Here is a 19,361-nt window from a genome sequence, read left to right on the forward strand (position 1 = left end):
TAAGACACAATGAAAAATTTTAATTTATGTAAAACTGGAATCTCAGAAAAAGAGAAGAGGGACAAGGGACAAAAGCAAGATTTGAACATAAAATGGAGAATTTTTCAAAGATGATGAAAGACATCAATGTACAGATTTAAGAAGCCATACAAGCTCCAAGCAGGATAAGATTCCTAAGCACATGATAGTAAAACTTCTGAAAACTAAAGACGACAAGATTCTAAAAATAGCTGGGTGGTGGTGGGGAGAAATAATCCAGAATATCTTCAGAAAAGCAACATTACACTATGGGTTGATTTATCAATGAAACAATGAAAGAAGATAGTGGAATGATATTTTTAAAGTGCTGAAAGAAAATATCTTCCAATCTAGAATTTTATACCCTGAAAAAAATATTCTTCAAGAATAGAAGTGTAAAAGACTTTAAAAAAGAAAGAGTAGAGAGATTTTATCACCACCAGATTCACCCTAAAGAATATACTAAATGGAATCCTTCAGGGAGGAGAAAAGTAATACCAGATGGAATGTTGGAAATGCAGGAAGGAATGAAACACAATAAAAAGATTCAGTATCTAGGTAAATCTAAATGAATACCAACAGTTTAAAATAGTAATAAATTTATATCCATGGGATTTAAAAATATTTATAGAATTAAAATATAATTACAGTAGCATATAAATTGAAATTAAGGTGGTTTAGGGTCTTTGTGTTGTCTTGGAAAAATTAAAAATACCAATTTGTATTAGACATTAATGGGTCAAGGATCCATATTGTAATCTCTAGCATAATCATTAAAAAAAATAGTAAAATGTAACTGCCAACCTGATAGGGAAAATGGAATAATAATAAATAGTCAATCAGAAATAAGGCAAGAAAGAAGAGAAAAAGGAACATTAAAACCAAGTTGGTATAGTTTAATTAATATCAAAGTATGACTTTATTAGTATCAAAGCATATATAGGCCAAAATCATTATTTGCAGATAGAAGGGACATTTCATTATGATTAAAAATTAATAAAATCAAAAAAATATATAACTATTCTAAATTTGCTTGTACCTAATCACATGGCTTCAAAATATGTAAACCAGGTATTAACTGACTACAAAGAGAGACAAATTCATACTTATAATAGATATTTGAACAGGTCTTTCTCAGTTGCTGACAGAAAAAAGCAGACAAAACATTTTAGTAAAGATAAACAAAAATTTGAATAAGATAACTAATAAGTCAAACTTAGCATATATAGAATTCTGCTAAAAGACTGCAGGACACATGTGTTTTACAAGAACACATAAATATTAAAAACAAACAGCTCCCCAAAATTTGGCCAAACAGCCATAAAACAAATCTCAACAAATTTTGAAGTATAACAATATAAATAATTCTTTGGTCACCATATTAAACTAGAAAGCAGTAACAAAAAAATAACTAGGAAATTACCTTGTGTTTTGAAGTTGAGAAAGACATTTTTAAATAATCTCTGGGTCAGATAAGAAATTACAGTGGAAATTCAAAAGTATTTTGAGGTGGATAATAATGAAAATACTATATATACAAACTTTTATATGATACATCAAATTTTTTTCTGAAATTAATTTCTTAAATTAATACATTAGAAAAGAGGAAGGTGGAAATTAATGATGTAAGAATCTACCTCAAGAAGGCAGAAAAGTAACTATAAGTTAAAGTCAAAGAAAACCGGAGACAGGAAATAATAAAAAGCGGACATTTATGAGATAGGAAACATCAATAAGGCCAAACTTTATTTGAAAAGATTACCAAATGATAACCTCTGGCTGTTATTTTAATAAAAGATACAAATAACTGATGTCAATAATGAAAAAAATAGATAGCATTTAGGTCTTACAAAAATTTAAAAGGTCCTGAAAGGATATTATGAATAATCTTAATCCAGTTACTTTTTTTTTTTTTTTTTTTTTTTTTTTTTTTTTTTTTTTTTAGAGGGAGAGTGAGAGGCAAGGGGTATAGGGAGAGGGACAAAAGGAATCTTAAGCAGGCTCCACACCAGAAGCTGATGTGGGGTTGATCTCATAACCCTGAGATTGTGACCTGAACCAAAATGAAAAGTAAGATACTTAACTGACTGAGCTACACAGGTGCCTCAATCTAATGACTTTTTAATATATATTTAGGTTAAATAGAAAATTTTTACAAAATACAACATACCAAATTGCACACAAAAATAAACAGAAATTTCAGATAGACACATAACTATTAAATAAATTAAATTACTAATTAAAAATGTTACCCCAAAGACTCCAGGTCCTGATGACTTCAACAATAAAGTCTACCAAATGCTTAAGGGAGAAATAATACCATCTTCCATAAATTATTCCAGAGAATAGGGAAAGAGAACATTTCCCAATTTAATTTTTGAGGTCGCAGTGATGAAACCTGATAAGCATATCATAAGAAAAGAAATTACAGGCCAATTTTTCATGAACACAGGAGCAAAATTCCTAAATAATTAGTAAACAAATTCCAATATTATATAAAAAGTTTAACACATCAAAACCACTTGCAGTTTTTTCAGGAATTCAAGGTTGGTTTGATATCTGGAAATCAATCACTGTAATTGATATTAACAGAATAAAAGATATGGCCATCACCATAGTTGTATAAAAAATGCTTAATACAATTTAACATTCATTTATTATTTTAAAAACTTTCTCAGCAAATAGGAATAGAAGGAAACGTCCTTAATCAGATAAAGGTTATCCTCAAAAGAAGGCAGAGTCTTTGGCACTCAGCTTTGGTATCAATCTATTTTTTCCTGATCTAACTCAGACCTGCTAAACCTTTTCCTTGCTCAACTCTGAAAGGGGCCAGAAAGTGAGCTACATACTCAGGTCATCAAGATGTGTCTGTCTTCTACATGGGAAGCCAAGTAATAATGAGAAGTTTGCTCTGTGAGAATCAGAGGAGAATGAATGACATGATGTTCATAGCCAATATCCATTAATTATGAGAAGCTGATGTATACATCTTCATATAGATGAGAACACTTGTGTTTCTGAATAAGAAATATATTTCTGAACTCTGTGCAGACCATTTCTCTTCTATTAAGGGAAATTATTTTTTTAGACTGAGTGTAATGTGAATACTTGGGCTGTGGTTTTACACATGCTAATATAGTCATTCTCTGATTCCTGTTGGCTCTGTCATTCTTCTATTCCTTTGCTTCTCTCTAAAAATCCAGACATCCCAAAATACTTCGGGTTTTTCAGCGAGCCAGGCTGATTTATTCATATGTACATTTTGCATATTCTGTGACATTTTCCTGGAATAACCTCTCCATCCTCACACCACCTCCACGCCTCATCCATTTGGCAAACTCTTATTTATTCTTCAAAATTCAACTCAAGTATCTTTCTTCTGTGAAGTCCGCTCTTCTTTATATTGTCACTGTATCTTGCTTGTCTTCTAGAATAGTACTAACCATACTGTGTTAAAGTGTTTAGTTCTGTCTCCTTATTAGATTTTTAATTTCTTGAGAGAAGGTTCTATGTCTTTATATTGTGTTCCTAGTATTTAAGCCCAATAAAAGTTCATTAAATGAAGAAATGAATGAGTAAATGAACAAACAAACAATTGAATGAATCTACCTCAGTAGCACTCTGTCTTCCTATGATCATCATTTGAGTATTCTGCTAAGTACTCATGAACTCATTCTAGTTAGTAATGAAAACTTCTCTGGTTGAGTACATTAAATTTACAATCAATAATTAACTCTAAATTGAATTTATAATTGCTTTTATAATACTACTACAATCATGGGCATTCAAAATGCTGACTTCCCAGATGCATGTCACAACCTTAATTTTTAATTTCATCCTGCTTCTCTTAAATAAACAAAAGGGAGAAGGAGTAGAAAGAATTGAAAATTCTGAGGAACAACTTTAATTAAGTATGTAAATAGCTTGAAAAAACATTGTAAAATAAGATTCAATCCAGAACCAAGAAAGAGTATTAATTTCTAATTAAGTTCAGTGGTTTAATACCAAAGCAAATAAGCGAGAGCAGAGTTGCCAAGGAAGTAGAAGAACTAGTTCTTCCTACTGCTTGCCAGCCCTTTGCACTCATGGCATGTATAGGAAGTGACATTACTTATAGTTCCCTGGGGTAAATGGATGAGGCTGCTTGTTGTTCAAGACCAGATGGGCAGGGGTTCTGGCTGCCCTAGTCTCTCCCTGGCTGTGGTGAGAGTTAAGTCAGGATCTCAGTGGCTCATAACTCTTTGCCAGAGACTGTTGGGGAAACTCTGGGGTTTAAGAAAGGGGAGTAGAATGTAACTATAAGGATTTATGGTCTTGGTGCTTAGCCTAGGCTAACTAGGAAGTGTTTGAAGTAAGCAAGAAAGGCATATACTACTTAAATTTCATAGTTAAGATTGTTTAGGCTGGTGATTTTCAACTCTGCTTTAGACTGGAGTCACTTGGAAGCTTTTAAAACATAAAAACACAGCAAAACTGAGACCCTACCCTAGTATAGTTAAATCAGAGTCTCTGTGGGGAGGGGTAAGGGATAGCATCAGTATTTTTAAAAAGTTTCCTACTGGTGATTCTAAAATATGTCCAGAGTTAAGAACCACTGACATAAGCAGTGATTGATGATTAAAAATTATTAGACCTAAATTCTGTGTATGTTTTCAAAAAGTTAATAATTAATATATATGTACTTACATATTAATACTTATAAAAATCCATACTTAATTTAACACTTGTGCTTCATGGGCTTTTAGGGTAGGAAGTTCTTTGTTTTTGTTTTTATTGTTGTAGAAAAATATACACCAGTCGGTGGTTTGTGTTTATTGTAAATTGTACCCATATTCTTAGAAGGTTACAACCCTTGGAGTTTTAATCTTTTCAACTTAATGCTTATGAGATAATGGCAAACATGATTACCAAATTGATCAGGAATAGTAACACTGGAGGTTTTTAAACTAAGCCTTGAAGAAGAGATAGAATTTAGATATACAGAAAAGGTGGAGTGAGATGGGAGTGAGAATCGTAAATGGAGGAACAGCGTGAACTCCCAGGAGGAAGAGGTGTAAGAAAATTTCAGAGAGAAGAGTACTGCAGTGTCTGAGACAGGGGCTCAATGGCAATTGAAATGGCAGCTAAAGCCAGCAGTCTCTTGAGGGCAAATGAGAGCAGTCCACCTATAGCAGTTGAAAATGGCTATGCCCAGGCTCCATTGGTCTCTGATCCAATGATGTGTGGAAGCTCGATTACAGATAGTGTTTAATGAACACTAACTACATGCCAGACACTTTTCCTGAGCACTTCATGTGTATTAACTAATTTAATCATAGCAATGTGGAGAGCTAGGTACTGTTATGATCCCTGGCTTACAGATGAGGAAATGTGCAGCCTGTAGGTTGTATTTGGGATGTCTCTATATTTTCTCCATATGTCCATATGGCTCTGATCCAGAGTCCACATGATGTATTTACTGGGCAATGAATTACATAATTAAAACAGAAATGTCCAAGGTAGGAATAGAGTAAAAGTGGGTACTTGGAAATAAGTTCAACTAGGGATCAGAAAGTTAAGTATTTTGAACTTTTTTCTATAGGTATGAGGGATTTACTGATATTTTTAAAGCAAGGAATGGGATAATGGAAAATTTTAGTTAAGTAGGTCTGGAAAGAGGAGTAAGGTAGGTTAAGGATAAGGGAGGGTGGGAGGTAAACATTAGGAAGCTAATGAAATAAACTAGAGATGACATGATAAAAAGCTAGGTCAGGGTGGTGGTAGTAGTAACAGAGATGGCACAGATGCCAAGTGCCCATTTTGAAGGTCCTGGTGACCACAGGGGGAGCCTGAGTGACTGGGTAAGCCATGGGAGGTTAGGGGGACAATCCTGATTAAGGGTAGGTGGTAAACTGAATCATTCCAGCCTGGGATGTGTTATTCTATTTCATATCCTAACTTCAAGTTTTAAATTTTATTTTGCATACTTACCTATTTTTGATACGGATAACAATATTTATCTGTATACTCTAATTTCACACTATCCCATTACTTAGTGAAAATAGGATATTGACTTTTTACTATGTGTAATTAATATAGTGTTATTTTTATTATTAATATATGTACTATTATTAATAATATTACTTTCTTTAGATTATCAGACCAGGATGAAGAGGGCAAGACCAAGCAGAAGTGTATCATATCTGACCCCTCCTTTTCCATGGTGACAGTTCAACGGGAAGATAGTGGAATAACCTGGGAGACCAATTCAAGCAGGTCTTCCACTCCTTGGGCCTCAGAAGAGAGTCAGACTTCTGGTGTGTGTAGTCTGGAGGGGTCAACTATGAATTCTCCTCCAGGGAATGTTTCCTTTATTGTGGATGAAGTTAAAAAGGCCCGGAAAAGAATGCCCAAGTCAAAGCGTGGCTCACCATCACTGCATCAGAAAGGCAACAAAAAAAGAAATTCTCTTGAATCTCAAGATGTCCCAGCAAACACAAAAGATAATCCTTTGATTTCAGAAAGCCAGGTACTAAGCACCCAGAAAGAGAAGTCCTCTACTGGCATATATGATAAAACGAGGAAAAAGAAGACCACCTCAAATACACCTCCTATTACCGGGGCAATATACAAAGAACACAAGCCCTTAGTGTTAAGGCCAGTCTATATAGGAACAGTACAATATAAAATTAAGATGTTTAATTCGGTTAAAGAAGAATTAATTCCACTACAATTTTATGGAACATTGCCAAAGGGTTATGTAATTAAAGAAATACATTATAGGAAGGGGAAAGAAGCATCCATTAGTCTAGAGCCAGATATGAGCAATCGTGATTCTAATATAGTTTCTCAAATAGGCAGATTAGTAGGCCAAAGCATAGAAGATGATAAAGTAAAACAGCTTGCTTCACCCTGGAAAGCTGCATTCTCTAAAGGATCAGAGTCCTTGATCTCTTCATTCTGTCATGAAGATGAAAAGAAAATTTATGTTGATTCTCCACTAAAGGCCACATCTGGCACCGAGCACATAGCTTCCTCTTTTGCAAGTAATGACACAGCAGAACAAGAAATACAGCTCAGTCCTCCTGAGTCAGTGCCACAACAGCCAGGTGATGAAGCAAAACTCTGTGAAATGGAGCCGTCCTCTCTCACACCTGATACATCTACACCTGGGTTTTTGGAAACAGCGAAGGAAGAATTTGAGCCTGATTCACAAGAAGTTGTGACTTCAGAGCATGACTCTTCAGTCTTACCACCTTTAGTGGATGAAGTAAAGAAGGAAGATGTGTATTCTCTTGACCATTCCATTTCATTGGAGGCAGAAAAGGATTCTCTGGAAATAGGTGCACCAGGTCTGGCAGCATCCATTGAGGAAGATTTTGGCCCAGAGATGGAAGAGCTGGACCTGACTTCACCAGAAAGGGCAGAACCAGTCTCTGAACAACAAACCCCTCCTCATCTTGACGTCAAAGGAATGGAGGAAGAAAATGTGCCTGAGCCAAACATTTCTCTTCCTGAACCTCTAGTGTTAGAGGAACCAAAGAAAGAAGAAGTTGAAACTTCTCTACCGAGAGATGCTACGCCTGAACCCGAAGATTATAATTTAGTGGAAGAAGAGATCATAGAACTTGAATACCCAGAGAGTCCATCTATTTCCAAGGAGCCCTTCTCACCACATTTGGCCCCTGAAGTGGAGCAGAAAGAAGAGATCCTTTTACCATCACTGAAAACATCCACCAAGAGTGACCATGTCATTTCATCTGAAGAAGAAAGAGAGGAAAATGAGTCTGTTTCTACTGATTCTGCTTTTGTATCAGAGTATTCAGTCCCAAAGGATTTGAACCATGAACTAGAGAAGCAAGAAGTTGAGCTAGTTTCTCCATCCACCATAAAAGGTATATCTGAACGTCCAATTTTTTCAGAAGAGGAGAATGAGGAATTTGAGCCTTTGGCCTCTGCATCTGAGCGCTCTCGCTCACCATCCACAACTGAGCAGACTTCTGAATGCCAGTCCCCTCTCTTTTCTGCAGCTTTGCCAGAACGCATAGTCCTGTCTGGAGAAGAGGCTTCAGAAAGTGGATGTTACACACCAGATTCCACATCTGCTTCTGAGTATTCAACTCCATCACAGGCAACAAAAGAGTCACTGATGAAAACAGTTGACCATAAATCCCCATTAAAATCAAAAGGTGTTTCTGAACACATGATTCCATCAGAAGAGAAAGAAGACACTGGACCATATTCCTTAGATGTGGCTTCTGCATCTGAGCGCTCTCTCTCACCATCCGCAGCTGAGCAGACTTCTGAATGCCAGGCCCCATTGTTTTCGACTGCTATGTTGGAACAGGCAGTGATGTCAGAAGAAGAGGACCTAAGAAGTGAGCGGTTCGCAGCAGATTCAACCCTGACTTCCCAAAATGCAGTTCTACCAAATGCAACAGAGGAACCTCCAAAGAAAATAATTGATGATGTGTCCTTATTAAAATCAAAAGATGTTTCTGAGCATATGACTTTCTCAGAAGAAAAGAAGGAAAGCACTGGATTGTATTCCCCAAATGTGGCCTCTGTCTCTGAACATTCTCTCTCACCATCCGCAGCTGAGCAGACTTCTGAATGCCAAGCCCCACTGTTTCCAACCCCTACACTGGAACAGGCAGTGATGTCAGAAGAAAAGGATCTAAGAAGTGAGCGTTTCACAGCAGATTCAACACCGACTTCCCAAAATGCAGTCCCACCAAATGTAACACCGGAATCCCCAAAGAAAATAATTGATGATGTGTCCCCATTAAAATCAAAAGGTATTTCTGAGCACATGATTTTGTCAGAAGAAAAGGAAGACACTGGATTGTATTCCCCAAATGTGGCCTCTGTCTCTGAATGCTCTCTCCCACCATCCACAGCTGAGCAGACTTCTGGATGCCAGGACCCATCACTTGCAGCCACCGCATCTGAGCATGTGGTCCTATCAGAGGAGACAGTAGAAATAGAGCGGTACACACCCTCCTCCACCTCGACTTCTGAATTTTCAGTACCACCACATGCAACACCGGAATCACAGGAGGAAGAAATTTTCTACAGATCCCCTTTAAACCTAAAAGGTGCCTCCTCACCTGTGAATTTCTCAGAAGAAGAGCAAGACATTGGACCTTTTTCTCCAGACTCAGCATTTGTGTCAGAATTCTCATTTTCACCCCATGCAACTCAGGAAGCAGAGAAAAGAGAATTTGAATGTGATTCTCCAATATGTTTAACATCACCATCTGAGCATACTATTTTGTCAGATGAAGACACTGAGGAAGTTGAACTTTTTTCTCCAGACTCAGCATCACAAGTTTCAATCCCACCATATAGAATCCCAGAAACAAAGAAAAATGAATTTGAGCATGATTCACTGGTAACTAAAATATCAGCTTCTGGATATTCTCACCCTTCAGAAGCAGATGAAGAAGACCTCATGCCAACAGCTGCCACACCCACACCTGATCACATTGGTTCATCACAGAAGCAACAAGCCAAACCTTCTCCTTCAATGTCTGCTTCTGAAGATTTGATTTCACCATCTTCAACAAATAAAAGAGAGATCACAGAAGTTGAGCCAGATGCTCAAGCAATCTCAACATCTGTATCTGAATATCTCATTTTGACACAGCAGCAGAGAACTCAAGCATTTTCAGAATCTGAGTCTGAAGACTTGATTTCACCAAATTCAACCAGTGAAACAGAGAAGGGAGAAATCCAGACTAGTTCACCAGTAGCTGCAACACCTGTTTCTTCACCTGCACAATCATTTATGGCAAAGGAAGATGCCAAACCTGTTTTGCATTCATCTCAATATTCAGTTTCACCTGATTCAGTCCATGAATTTCAGAAAGAACAAGAAGCCAAAGCATCACTCACTCCAAAAGCTGCAAATGAACAGATGGCTTTGTTAAAAGTTAAAAGTAAGGAAGAAACTGTGCCTGATTCTCAAGAAGCTATAGCACATGTATTATGGGATCAAGAAATGGAGCTTCAGCCTCCAAATGTTCTAGGGTCTGGGATGAAATATTCAGTTCTGCCTGACTTGGTAGATGAGCCAAAGAAGGATGTGAAACCCAATTTAGCTCCAACTGTGACATCTGAACTAGAACAGAGAATGTTGTCAGAGAAGGAGCCTGAAGTAATAAAACCATATTCACCTCTAAAGGACACATCTTTATCTGGACCTGAGATCCTATCAGCAGTAAAAACGCAAGTGAAACAGGACTCTAAAATAGCTGGTACACCTAGAGTGTTGCATTCAGTTCCATCCGGAGTGCAAGAGGAAGCTAAACATGGACTACCTGCCCCAGAATTTTCAGAAGAAATAAAGAGAGAAATCACACCCAGTTGTTCAATAACCACAACATCTATAACTAAGCATGATTCAAGCTTACCCAAGTCAGGAAAAGAAGAAACCCCAACAGATTTATCTTTCACCACCCCTATAGAACATCCAGTCTTAACAAAAGTAGAAAAGAATGAGTTAGGAAGTGGCTTTCCACCACTGGTGACATGTATAGATGACCATTCACTTCTTAAAGAAGAAAAGACAGCAAGGAAAACTAGTTCTTCTCCCACTGAAACTGCTGCATCTGAATGTCCAGCTTGGTCAGAAGTGGAGAAAGAAATTAAATTTGATTCACCTGCAAGAATATCCTCTCTATCAGAGCATTCTTTGTCTAAGGTAGAAACTGAAGAAATTAAACCTGGGTTGCCAATAACCAAAGCCTCATTTTCTCAGCATTCAGATGTATCTAAGGAAGAAAGGGTGGAAAATGAACAAGATCATTCCTTTTCTACAGTCCTTGACTCTGAACGACTGGTTTTATCACAGAAAAAGACTTCTGTGTCTGCCTCAGAGGAATCAGGGCCTGAACGTGTCCTTTTGCTCAACCAAGGTGGTGAGGTGAAGAAAAAAGAAACCGAACTTCCTTCCTCACAAAGCGTGTCATCCGCACCCAAACATATAGTTCCAAAAGACAAAAATGAGGAAATTGGAAATTCTTCTCCTGAGTTGGAAAATTTAGTGTCAGCAGACTTAACTCTGACCCCCAGAGATAAGAACAGAGAGATAGCGGAGCCATCTTCTACAGCTCAGGAAGATTTCCTGTCAGAAAGACAAGATCTTGCTCTGGCAGAGCTTTCTTTGGAACTTGAAAAGAAAGACAAGCCACACCAAGTATCAGAATTACCAAGCACTGCGTCAGAATTCACTTGTAGTTTAGGCGGGCAGGATGGATCCATAGATGCAAAACAAACAAAATCTCCCATAACCAAAACAGGAGATTCTGTCTCTGAAATTTCAGAGGTTTCATCATGCCTAAGGGAAGAACCTCAGATTCAAGAAATTAAATTTTTCTCTCCCAAGGTAGTCAGCTTAAGGTCAAAAGAAGCATTGACCCATCTAGTTGAAGGAGACAGCCCTGAAGAACCTCAGCCACATACCTTTTCTTTAAAAGGATTATCAGAGAAGTTGAACCATTCGGCTGACATTAAGACAGGAGAAAAACAAGAAATAAGCCCATTACTATCAACAGGAAATTTGAAGACACAAGTGATAGGAGATATTGAAAGGAAACTAAATGAAGGAACAGATCAACCAGATTCATTCCGTGTGCCCCAGAGTATAACAGAACCATCAAAGATTGTTTCTTCTGACCTTGTGGAACAAGAGAAGCCCGAAAAAGCACTTCATTCAGATCAAGCTGTTAAATTACCTGATGTAAGCGGGTCTTTTGCAGATAAACAAGGTCTAGGTGTTAAACAATTTTTATTTATGAAAGAGAGTTTGCCTTTGGAAGAATCAAAACCATTTATCACAACTGAGCTTGCAGACGTTAAAGAAGCACAAATGCAAGAGGCCCTTTTTGTTCCCAAGGATGAAAGCTGGATGTTGGAAAAGCCAGAAAGGGATCTGGCAAGTCAGCAGGAAGAAGGAATGCCGGAATCTGTGGAGCTGGGTTCCTCCGGCAGTAATGATTTGAAGACAGGGCAGCTCAAGGCCGCTCTGCTGGATAAAGACCATACATGTGAAACCAGAAAGCAGCTTCTGCCACATTCTGCAGAAGAATCTCCTTTATCATTAGGAGAGCCAGTATCTACTCTCAGTACCTCCAGTGGTGACATAGAGACCTTATCAGCTAAAATTTACTCTTCTGAAGAAACAAAGCTGGCTCCCAAACCAAAATCTTTAGTTCCAACTAGAAATGTAGAGAGAAATGAAGCAGAGGGGAAGCAGATTCTCCCTTCTGTGGGGAGTGAAAGATTGATACTGGAGAAAGCAACACCAGACTCTTCTAGGCCTTGCAAAGAAGGCAGCCAGGAAGAAATCAAACCACTTTCTGAAAGAATCCACCAGAAACCAGTGTCTGACCCATCAATGGAAGAGATCAAATCAGAAACTATTCCCTCTCCCACCAAAGCAGCCCATTTCCTGGCAGAAGATGCAGAACCTGCCTTGGGCAAAGAAAAAGAAGCACACAGGAGTATATCTCCTTTACCTCGAGAGACGCCATTAGAAGAAGCAAAAATCATTCAGTCAAAGGTTGTAGATGATGTTAATGAGAGAGGGAAGCCAGCATCTGAGGTGAAAATACCCACACCAATAAAACCCCTCTCCTCAATGCAAGAAAATGAAGAATCTCAACTTGCAGAGCCACTTGAGGTGACACAAAAGTTGCCTAAGCAACCGAAGGCAGTTGAGCCAGGCCTTTCTGAGGAGAAAGGGAAGAAGGGAATTTTATCTTTCACATCATGGATGTCCAGTTTGTTTTTTGGATCAAGCACTCCAGATAAGAAAGTTGCTGAAAAAGATTTAGAAGCTCAACCAAGTCCATCTGTAGAAAAATCAGCACCTGTGACAGGGTCTGAAAGAACAGCTTCAGCTGACTCTAATGCAACTGAGAAAGCAGCTGATTGTCTGTTACCTGAGGCAAAACTTAAAACTGCTGAAAAATCCAGAGGTACTTTAGTTAAATCTTATGGTGAAGGCCAAGAGTTTGAAGAAGAAAAACCCACATCTTTATCAAATGTAGAAATTTTACAACAGCCAAAATCCAACTCTGAGGTGTCTAGTGAAGATTATAGGAAAAAAGAAATTCTAGACTATTCGGAGGAAATGGACCTAAACTCAGTAGTTGCTTCTGCTGATGGTGAGAAACATCTTGAAATTCAATCTTATTCTCCCATGGGTGAGAAATCCACTGTGGAAGAAGTGCAAAATGCTATTCCTCTTCATATCACTGATAGTAAAAGAGCCCAGAAGCCAGAAATTTCTGATCCATCTAAATGGAATGTTTCTATTCTTAAGAAGGAGCCAAGAAGTGATCAAAAAGAAAAATTACTCTTTTCATTTGATGCAGTAGATAAGATGCCACAACAGCCAAAATCAGCTTCATCTGACTTCACAAGTAAAAATATCACAGAGGAATCAGAGAAGCCAGAGACAATAATTTTGCCAGTAGAAGAATCTAAATGCAGTTTAATTGATCTGGGTGAAGACAGACTGAAGAAAGAAATGCTAAAACCTACTTCCTTGAAAACTTCTGAAGAGGAAACAAAACTCAGGCCTGCTAGCCCAACTGAGGAGAAAGGTGACTTGATAACCAGATCATATTCTGTGGCAGAAAAGAAGGTGCTGGCCAAAAAGCAAGAAACTGTGGCCCCATTAGAATTTAGAGATAATGAACTAGGGAAGGCACAAACTGTACGTGGATCTAGCCCTATTAAATTGGAAGAATCAAAAGCTGTAGCTGTGTTGCAGCAAGTCTCCCAAAATGAAGACCACACAGAAAGATATACAATAATGAAGCAGGAGAAAGAAGAAAAACAAAATCAGTCACAGGTATTTCCAGACGGAAAGCAGCAGCAAGAAATACAGCCTTATTCTGTGAATGTAGTCAGGTCTAAGCCTGAAGAATCAGATATCTCCTTAAGTCCTCCTTTGGATGAAACTCAGCCATTTTCATTAGTTAAAACTGTATCAGTTACTGAAAAATCAGAAACTATGCTCTTGGAGGGTCGCCCAGAAATCAGGGAACCAAGGGCAGTAGGAGTTCAACCACATCCAAGAGAAGAAAGTAAAGTTTTGGTGGAGAAAATTAAGATGTTCCTTCCAGCGGATCTTCCTTTTCATGATGAAAAAGATAACTACTCTTTACCTAAGGAAGGAAATCTGATAGTGGAAAAGTCAAGCAGGGATATGGCAAGTCACAATGAAGAAAAGAGACATGTCACAGTGGCAGAGCCATCAAAAGGTGGTTCAATAGATGCCACAAAAGAAAGTTTGAAACAAGGATCTCCATCTAAAGAATCTGAAAGGATTTTAGATTATCCTTTTGATGAAACAAAGAGCTTAGAAACCCCACCATATTTGTTGTCATCTGTGAAATCACAAACGCTTGTTTCAGGAACATCTCCAGAAATTAATGCAGTGAAGAAACAAGAAATACCACGGTCAGAATTGACTCCAGATAGGCATACAGTCCAAACTATTCAAACATCTAAAGATCTAACATCTGAAATGTCTAAGCAATCAGTTCTTATTTCAAAGCACCATATGGAGGCTGTGGAAGATACCCATGTAAGTGAACCACACTCTTCAGCAAGCAGCAACTATGCTCAGTTTATAAAGAATGCGTCAGCAATCAATGCTGGTAGAATGGTTCCTCATAGAGAAATATCCAAGGAGCCTGAAGACACATATGTAAAAGGGGAAGACTTCACAGTGACTAGTAAGCCAGCTGGACTTTCAGAAGATCAAAAGAGTGCCTTCAATATTATTTCTGAAGGCTGTGAGATATTGAATATTCATGCTTCTGCATTTATTTCTTCAGTTGATCAGGAAGAAAGTGAACAAATGCAAGATAAGTTGGAATATTTGGAAGAGAAGTCTTCATTTAGAACTATATCCCTTCATGACAGTAGTGAGGCTGTTCCTTGCCATAAAACATTAAAGAGTGAGTTAGAAGATTCCAATCAGGTTATATCACTGCAAGAAAATAAACGAAAGGAATCTCTTAACACAAAACGGGAGGTACCCACAGATTCAGAAACTGATGATTTCACCTTTAATCAGCCCACAGCTCCCAATGATGAAGATTATTTTGAAAAATATATATTGATTGATTATAACATCTCCCCAGACCCAGAAAAACAAAAAGCCCCATGGAAATTAAATGTTGAAGTGGAACTCCCAAAGGAAGTTGTACAAGATACTGTCTCTTTCCCAGAAAGTTCAGAGGAAGGTGCTCTGGAACATGAATATGACTTGGTGAAGTTAGACGAAAGCTTCTATGGGATGGAGAAGGAGTACAGCAAATTATCTCACCCAGAGACCCAGAAGCCTTGGGGTATTCAGCAATCAGCTGACAGAGATGCTTCAAAGAACATAAATAGAGATGTGGACTTAAAATCACCTGGGATGCCTTTATTTGGTGCAGAAGGAGTTTTGTCACCAACCCAGATCTTTCCTACCACCACTAAAGCCATTAATCCCGAACTTCTGGAGGAGCCACCTGCACTTGCATTTTTATACAAGGACCTGTATGAAGAAGCAGTTGGAGAGAAAAAGAAGGAAGGGGAGACAGCTTCTGAAGGTGACAGTGTGAATTCTGAGGCATCGTTTCCAAGCAGGAATTCTGACACTGATGATGGAACAGGAATATATTTTGAGAAGTACATACTCAAAGATGACATTCTCCATGACACATCTGTATCTCAAAAGGACCAAGGCCAAGGTCTGGAAGAAAAAGGAGTTGCTAAGGATGATTCATACCAACTGATAGCTGCAGAAGGGGAAATTTGGGGGAGGTTTGGAACTGTTTTGGGGGAGAAGAGTCTGGAAGAGGAACAGAAAGCTACTTACAGGGAAGAAGAATCAGTATGCCATGTGGAGACCCTTGACAATGAAGCTATTCAGGGGAAAGTTCCCATCACTGAGGAAGTCACTGTGGTTACCCAGAAGGTAAGCTATGCGGTTCCATTTGAAGACACCCATCATGTCCTGGAGAGAGCAGATGAAACGAACAGTCAGAATAATGAAGCAGCAAGTGCAAGTCCAGAAGTCAATCTGAACGTCCCAGTACAAGTGTCCTTCCCAGAGGAAGAATTTGCATCTGGTGTAACTTGTGTCCAAGAAACACTGCAAGAAGAATCTAAAATAATGATCCCATCTGAGCCAAGTGAAGACAGACTCCGCAGTAGCCCCGTTCAGGATGAGTATGAATTTTCTGAATTCCTGAATTATGAAATGGTTGCTCAGGACACTTTATCAGAGGAACTGTACTCAGAATCCACACCAGAAGACGTGTTATCTCAAGGAAAAGAATCCTTTGAACATGTCAGTGAAAATGAATTTGTGAGTGAGGTGGAACAAAGTATGTCTGCTGAACAGAAGGAGTTGGGCGGAGAGAAAACAGAACAGGAACAATTATTGTCAGGGTCAGCAACTGAGAAGGAACAAAAGGAACCGAAAAAGTCCCAGATCGACACATACTGTTACACTTGCAGAAACCCAATTTCTGCTGTTGATCAGATGTTTGGCATGCACAAAGACCATGAGGTTGCAACGCTTGATACAGCTATAAATGCTGTAAAGGTAAAAAATATTTTAAAGCATATAAGTACATAATAATAATATGTTTAATTTCTTTTCATGTTTTCTCAATTTAAGAAATGACCGATATTTGATATATTCATATTTAGGGATAATAGTCTGAAAGAAAGCTAAGAATTCCTCCCTAGGCATTTAGTTAACATCAATTTGACAAATGTTTATTGGGTATACACTATGTACCAGGTATTTTTCTAGGTTCTGGCAATAACAGTGTAAATAACACAGGGTCACAATGTTTGAGGTGTTTGAGCTTATGACAGTAGCCCTTAACAAAAAAGCCAAATAATTTTATTTTTATTTATTTTTATTTTTTAAAGATTTATTGATTTATTTGAGAGAGAAAGAGTGAGCGAGCGAGAGAGAGAGAGCAAGAGCACAAGCAGTTGGGGGGCAGAGGGAGAGGGAGAAGTAGACTCCCCACTGAGCGGGGAGCCCGATATGGGGCTTGATTCCAGGACCCTGGGATCATGAGCTGAGCTAAAGGCAGGTGCTTAATTGACTGCACCACTGAAGCACCCAAGCCAAATAATACCACATTGAAAAATATGCTTTTGAGCATAAAACACAATTTATTTTCTATTATCTACACTATCATTCTTTAAAAACACACATTTATATTACATTGAGCAATTTCATTGCAAGTTTTATAAAATATTCAATACAGCCATTTTAAATTTTGGTTTTCTCCATATTTCCTTTGGGTATAAAATTGATATTAAAAATGACCTTCTTTCTATGTCTATAGACTCCCAATGTTAAAATGTTAAGTTAGTTGCAACACAAATTGTTATGCATGTTATTATAAATACTCTACTTCCCCAGGGATACTACTAGAAGTCAAGCATTTGGTCTTTGAGATTCTTATGTACTTTCAGTAGCCTCCTAACTGGAATTCCCACTTTTCTCTCTTCAAGCCATTCTCTAATACATTAGCCAGAATGATCTTCAAATGCAAGTATTCACAAGAGTTGAGTACTTACTATGTGCCAGGCACTGTTTTACATTCTTTATATATAAGATACATTTTACTCCTCATAACAAGCCTGTCATCATCACCAACTTGCAGATAATGAAATGGGCACAGATAGATTAAGTGATTTGCGCAAAGTCATGGAAGGCAGACTAAGATTGGTACCTAGGCCTATCTGATGCCAGAGCTCATGCTCTTGACTGTATATCCACACTGCTTGGCCCAGTGCCTTGCTAATGGTGCAGCTTGCAATATGATTATTCAGTTAGGTCACTGTTAAATAATTGTTAAGTTCATTTTGATTTCAAAAAAATGACAGAATCTTGGCATTTTTTTCCCGAGAAAATTAAATCTTCTCAATCCTGTAACATTTGTTTTTTTTTTTCTCCAGGATGAAATTTTTTTTGAAATTTTACCTGGTAAAGTTTGGGGGTAGAGGATGGAGCATTTTTTTTTAAATGAACTCTCAGGCTTTTGGATGCTTTAACACTGGTGAAATGTGCCCTATTCTGTGATGACAGCTGTTGTGTTAACTGACAAGTACTGGGCGCTGTCAGCAGAAAGAAGATTTGATTTTTTTCAGCTTTCTTAATTATGTTTTATTCATCTCTGAGTTTAAGAAGTTAAAAAAAATAATTCTGTCTAAATATTATCAATGTAAAACAAATTTCAAAAGCAAGGAGATACGTCTCCTGATTTAAAACTATTTTCAAGTTTTTTCCCCTGATCTTCTCTAAGCAGTATAATGAAAAGAAGAAAGAAAAAAGTGGACAACTAAAGCCAAAGAGAGCTGCTTCATTTCGTTAAATCAACTATGAAGATTAAGAGTTGGTTGGCAACTTTTAAAAATTAGAGATCATTTTAAAGAGTTATAACGTGAGAATTCTCTAGCATCTTGTGAGGAGGCCATTTGTGATTATTCAGGAATTGGTGGCTGCATTCAAGATCATCCAGGTCCTTACTTCTCCTCCTCTGCAATTCCCACTGTGGTGGCTTATTTTTTGTCACTGATTTTCTTCCTTCACTCTCGCCTTCTTTCTCAGCATTTATTGACCTCCCATTCCATGTGCTAATCATTGGGAATGAAAACAAAAAGAAAGGAAGATGAACTTGCGGCTCCCCCCAAATCAGTACAGCATTGTGGGAGCACAGTGTTCTGCAAAAGGAACCTTTTGGGAATGTGCAAAATGGTGGAGTAGGACCGAGAGGGATAACCATCAGTGAGAGAGAGTTTTTTAATCAATCAAGGGCATGGAGGACATTCTAGAGATAGGGAACGCCACATGAAAAAGCACATAGATGAGAAAGAGTTCAAGGAAAGATGGGGCTTGAGAAGAATAGGCAAGGGCTATAGAGCAGACCCCAGATCCTGAAGGGGCTTCCCTCATTCTGTGGATGGTGAACAAGGCAGCTGAAGCTCTATTATTTTTGTTGTTTCTTGTTATGTTTAGTGGGATAGATTACAGCTGGGTTTATAACTATGGCTAAGATAGCTACCATCTTCCCCCACCTTCCATACATTTTCTAGTTGGCTGTCACTCCTTGAGTGTTTTTAACCCTTTGAGGGTTACTAGAACCTTTAGGTCTCTTTGAGGACAGTTTTCATCATTTAGTATGCTAAACTTCTGGCCTGGTGACATTCTGATCCCCTTCTTGGGGTTGGGGATCCAGACATATCTAAAGCCATTGGTACAACTGTGGGGAGACCAATTGGATATACTGGACCAGCAAAAAGTCTGCAATCTTAGAAGACAATAT

General features: G+C 38.1%; 1 protein-coding gene across 2 annotated transcripts in view; it reads left to right on the top strand.

Moving 5' to 3' along the window:
• Positions 1–19,361, top strand: part of CMYA5 (cardiomyopathy associated 5) — an 89,709-nt gene that overhangs the window by 28,128 nt on the left and 42,220 nt on the right. For both annotated transcript variants that reach the window (XM_047729665.1, XM_047729666.1), the window contains one exon: positions 6,151–16,615. In XM_047729665.1, coding sequence (XP_047585621.1) covers positions 6,151–16,615 — 10,465 coding nt within the window. The remainder of the gene's footprint in view (positions 1–6,150; positions 16,616–19,361) is intronic.

This window comes from Lutra lutra, chromosome 5, assembly GCF_902655055.1.
Source record: "Lutra lutra chromosome 5, mLutLut1.2, whole genome shotgun sequence".
In the NCBI taxonomy this organism is placed as follows: Eukaryota; Metazoa; Chordata; class Mammalia; order Carnivora; family Mustelidae; genus Lutra; species Lutra lutra.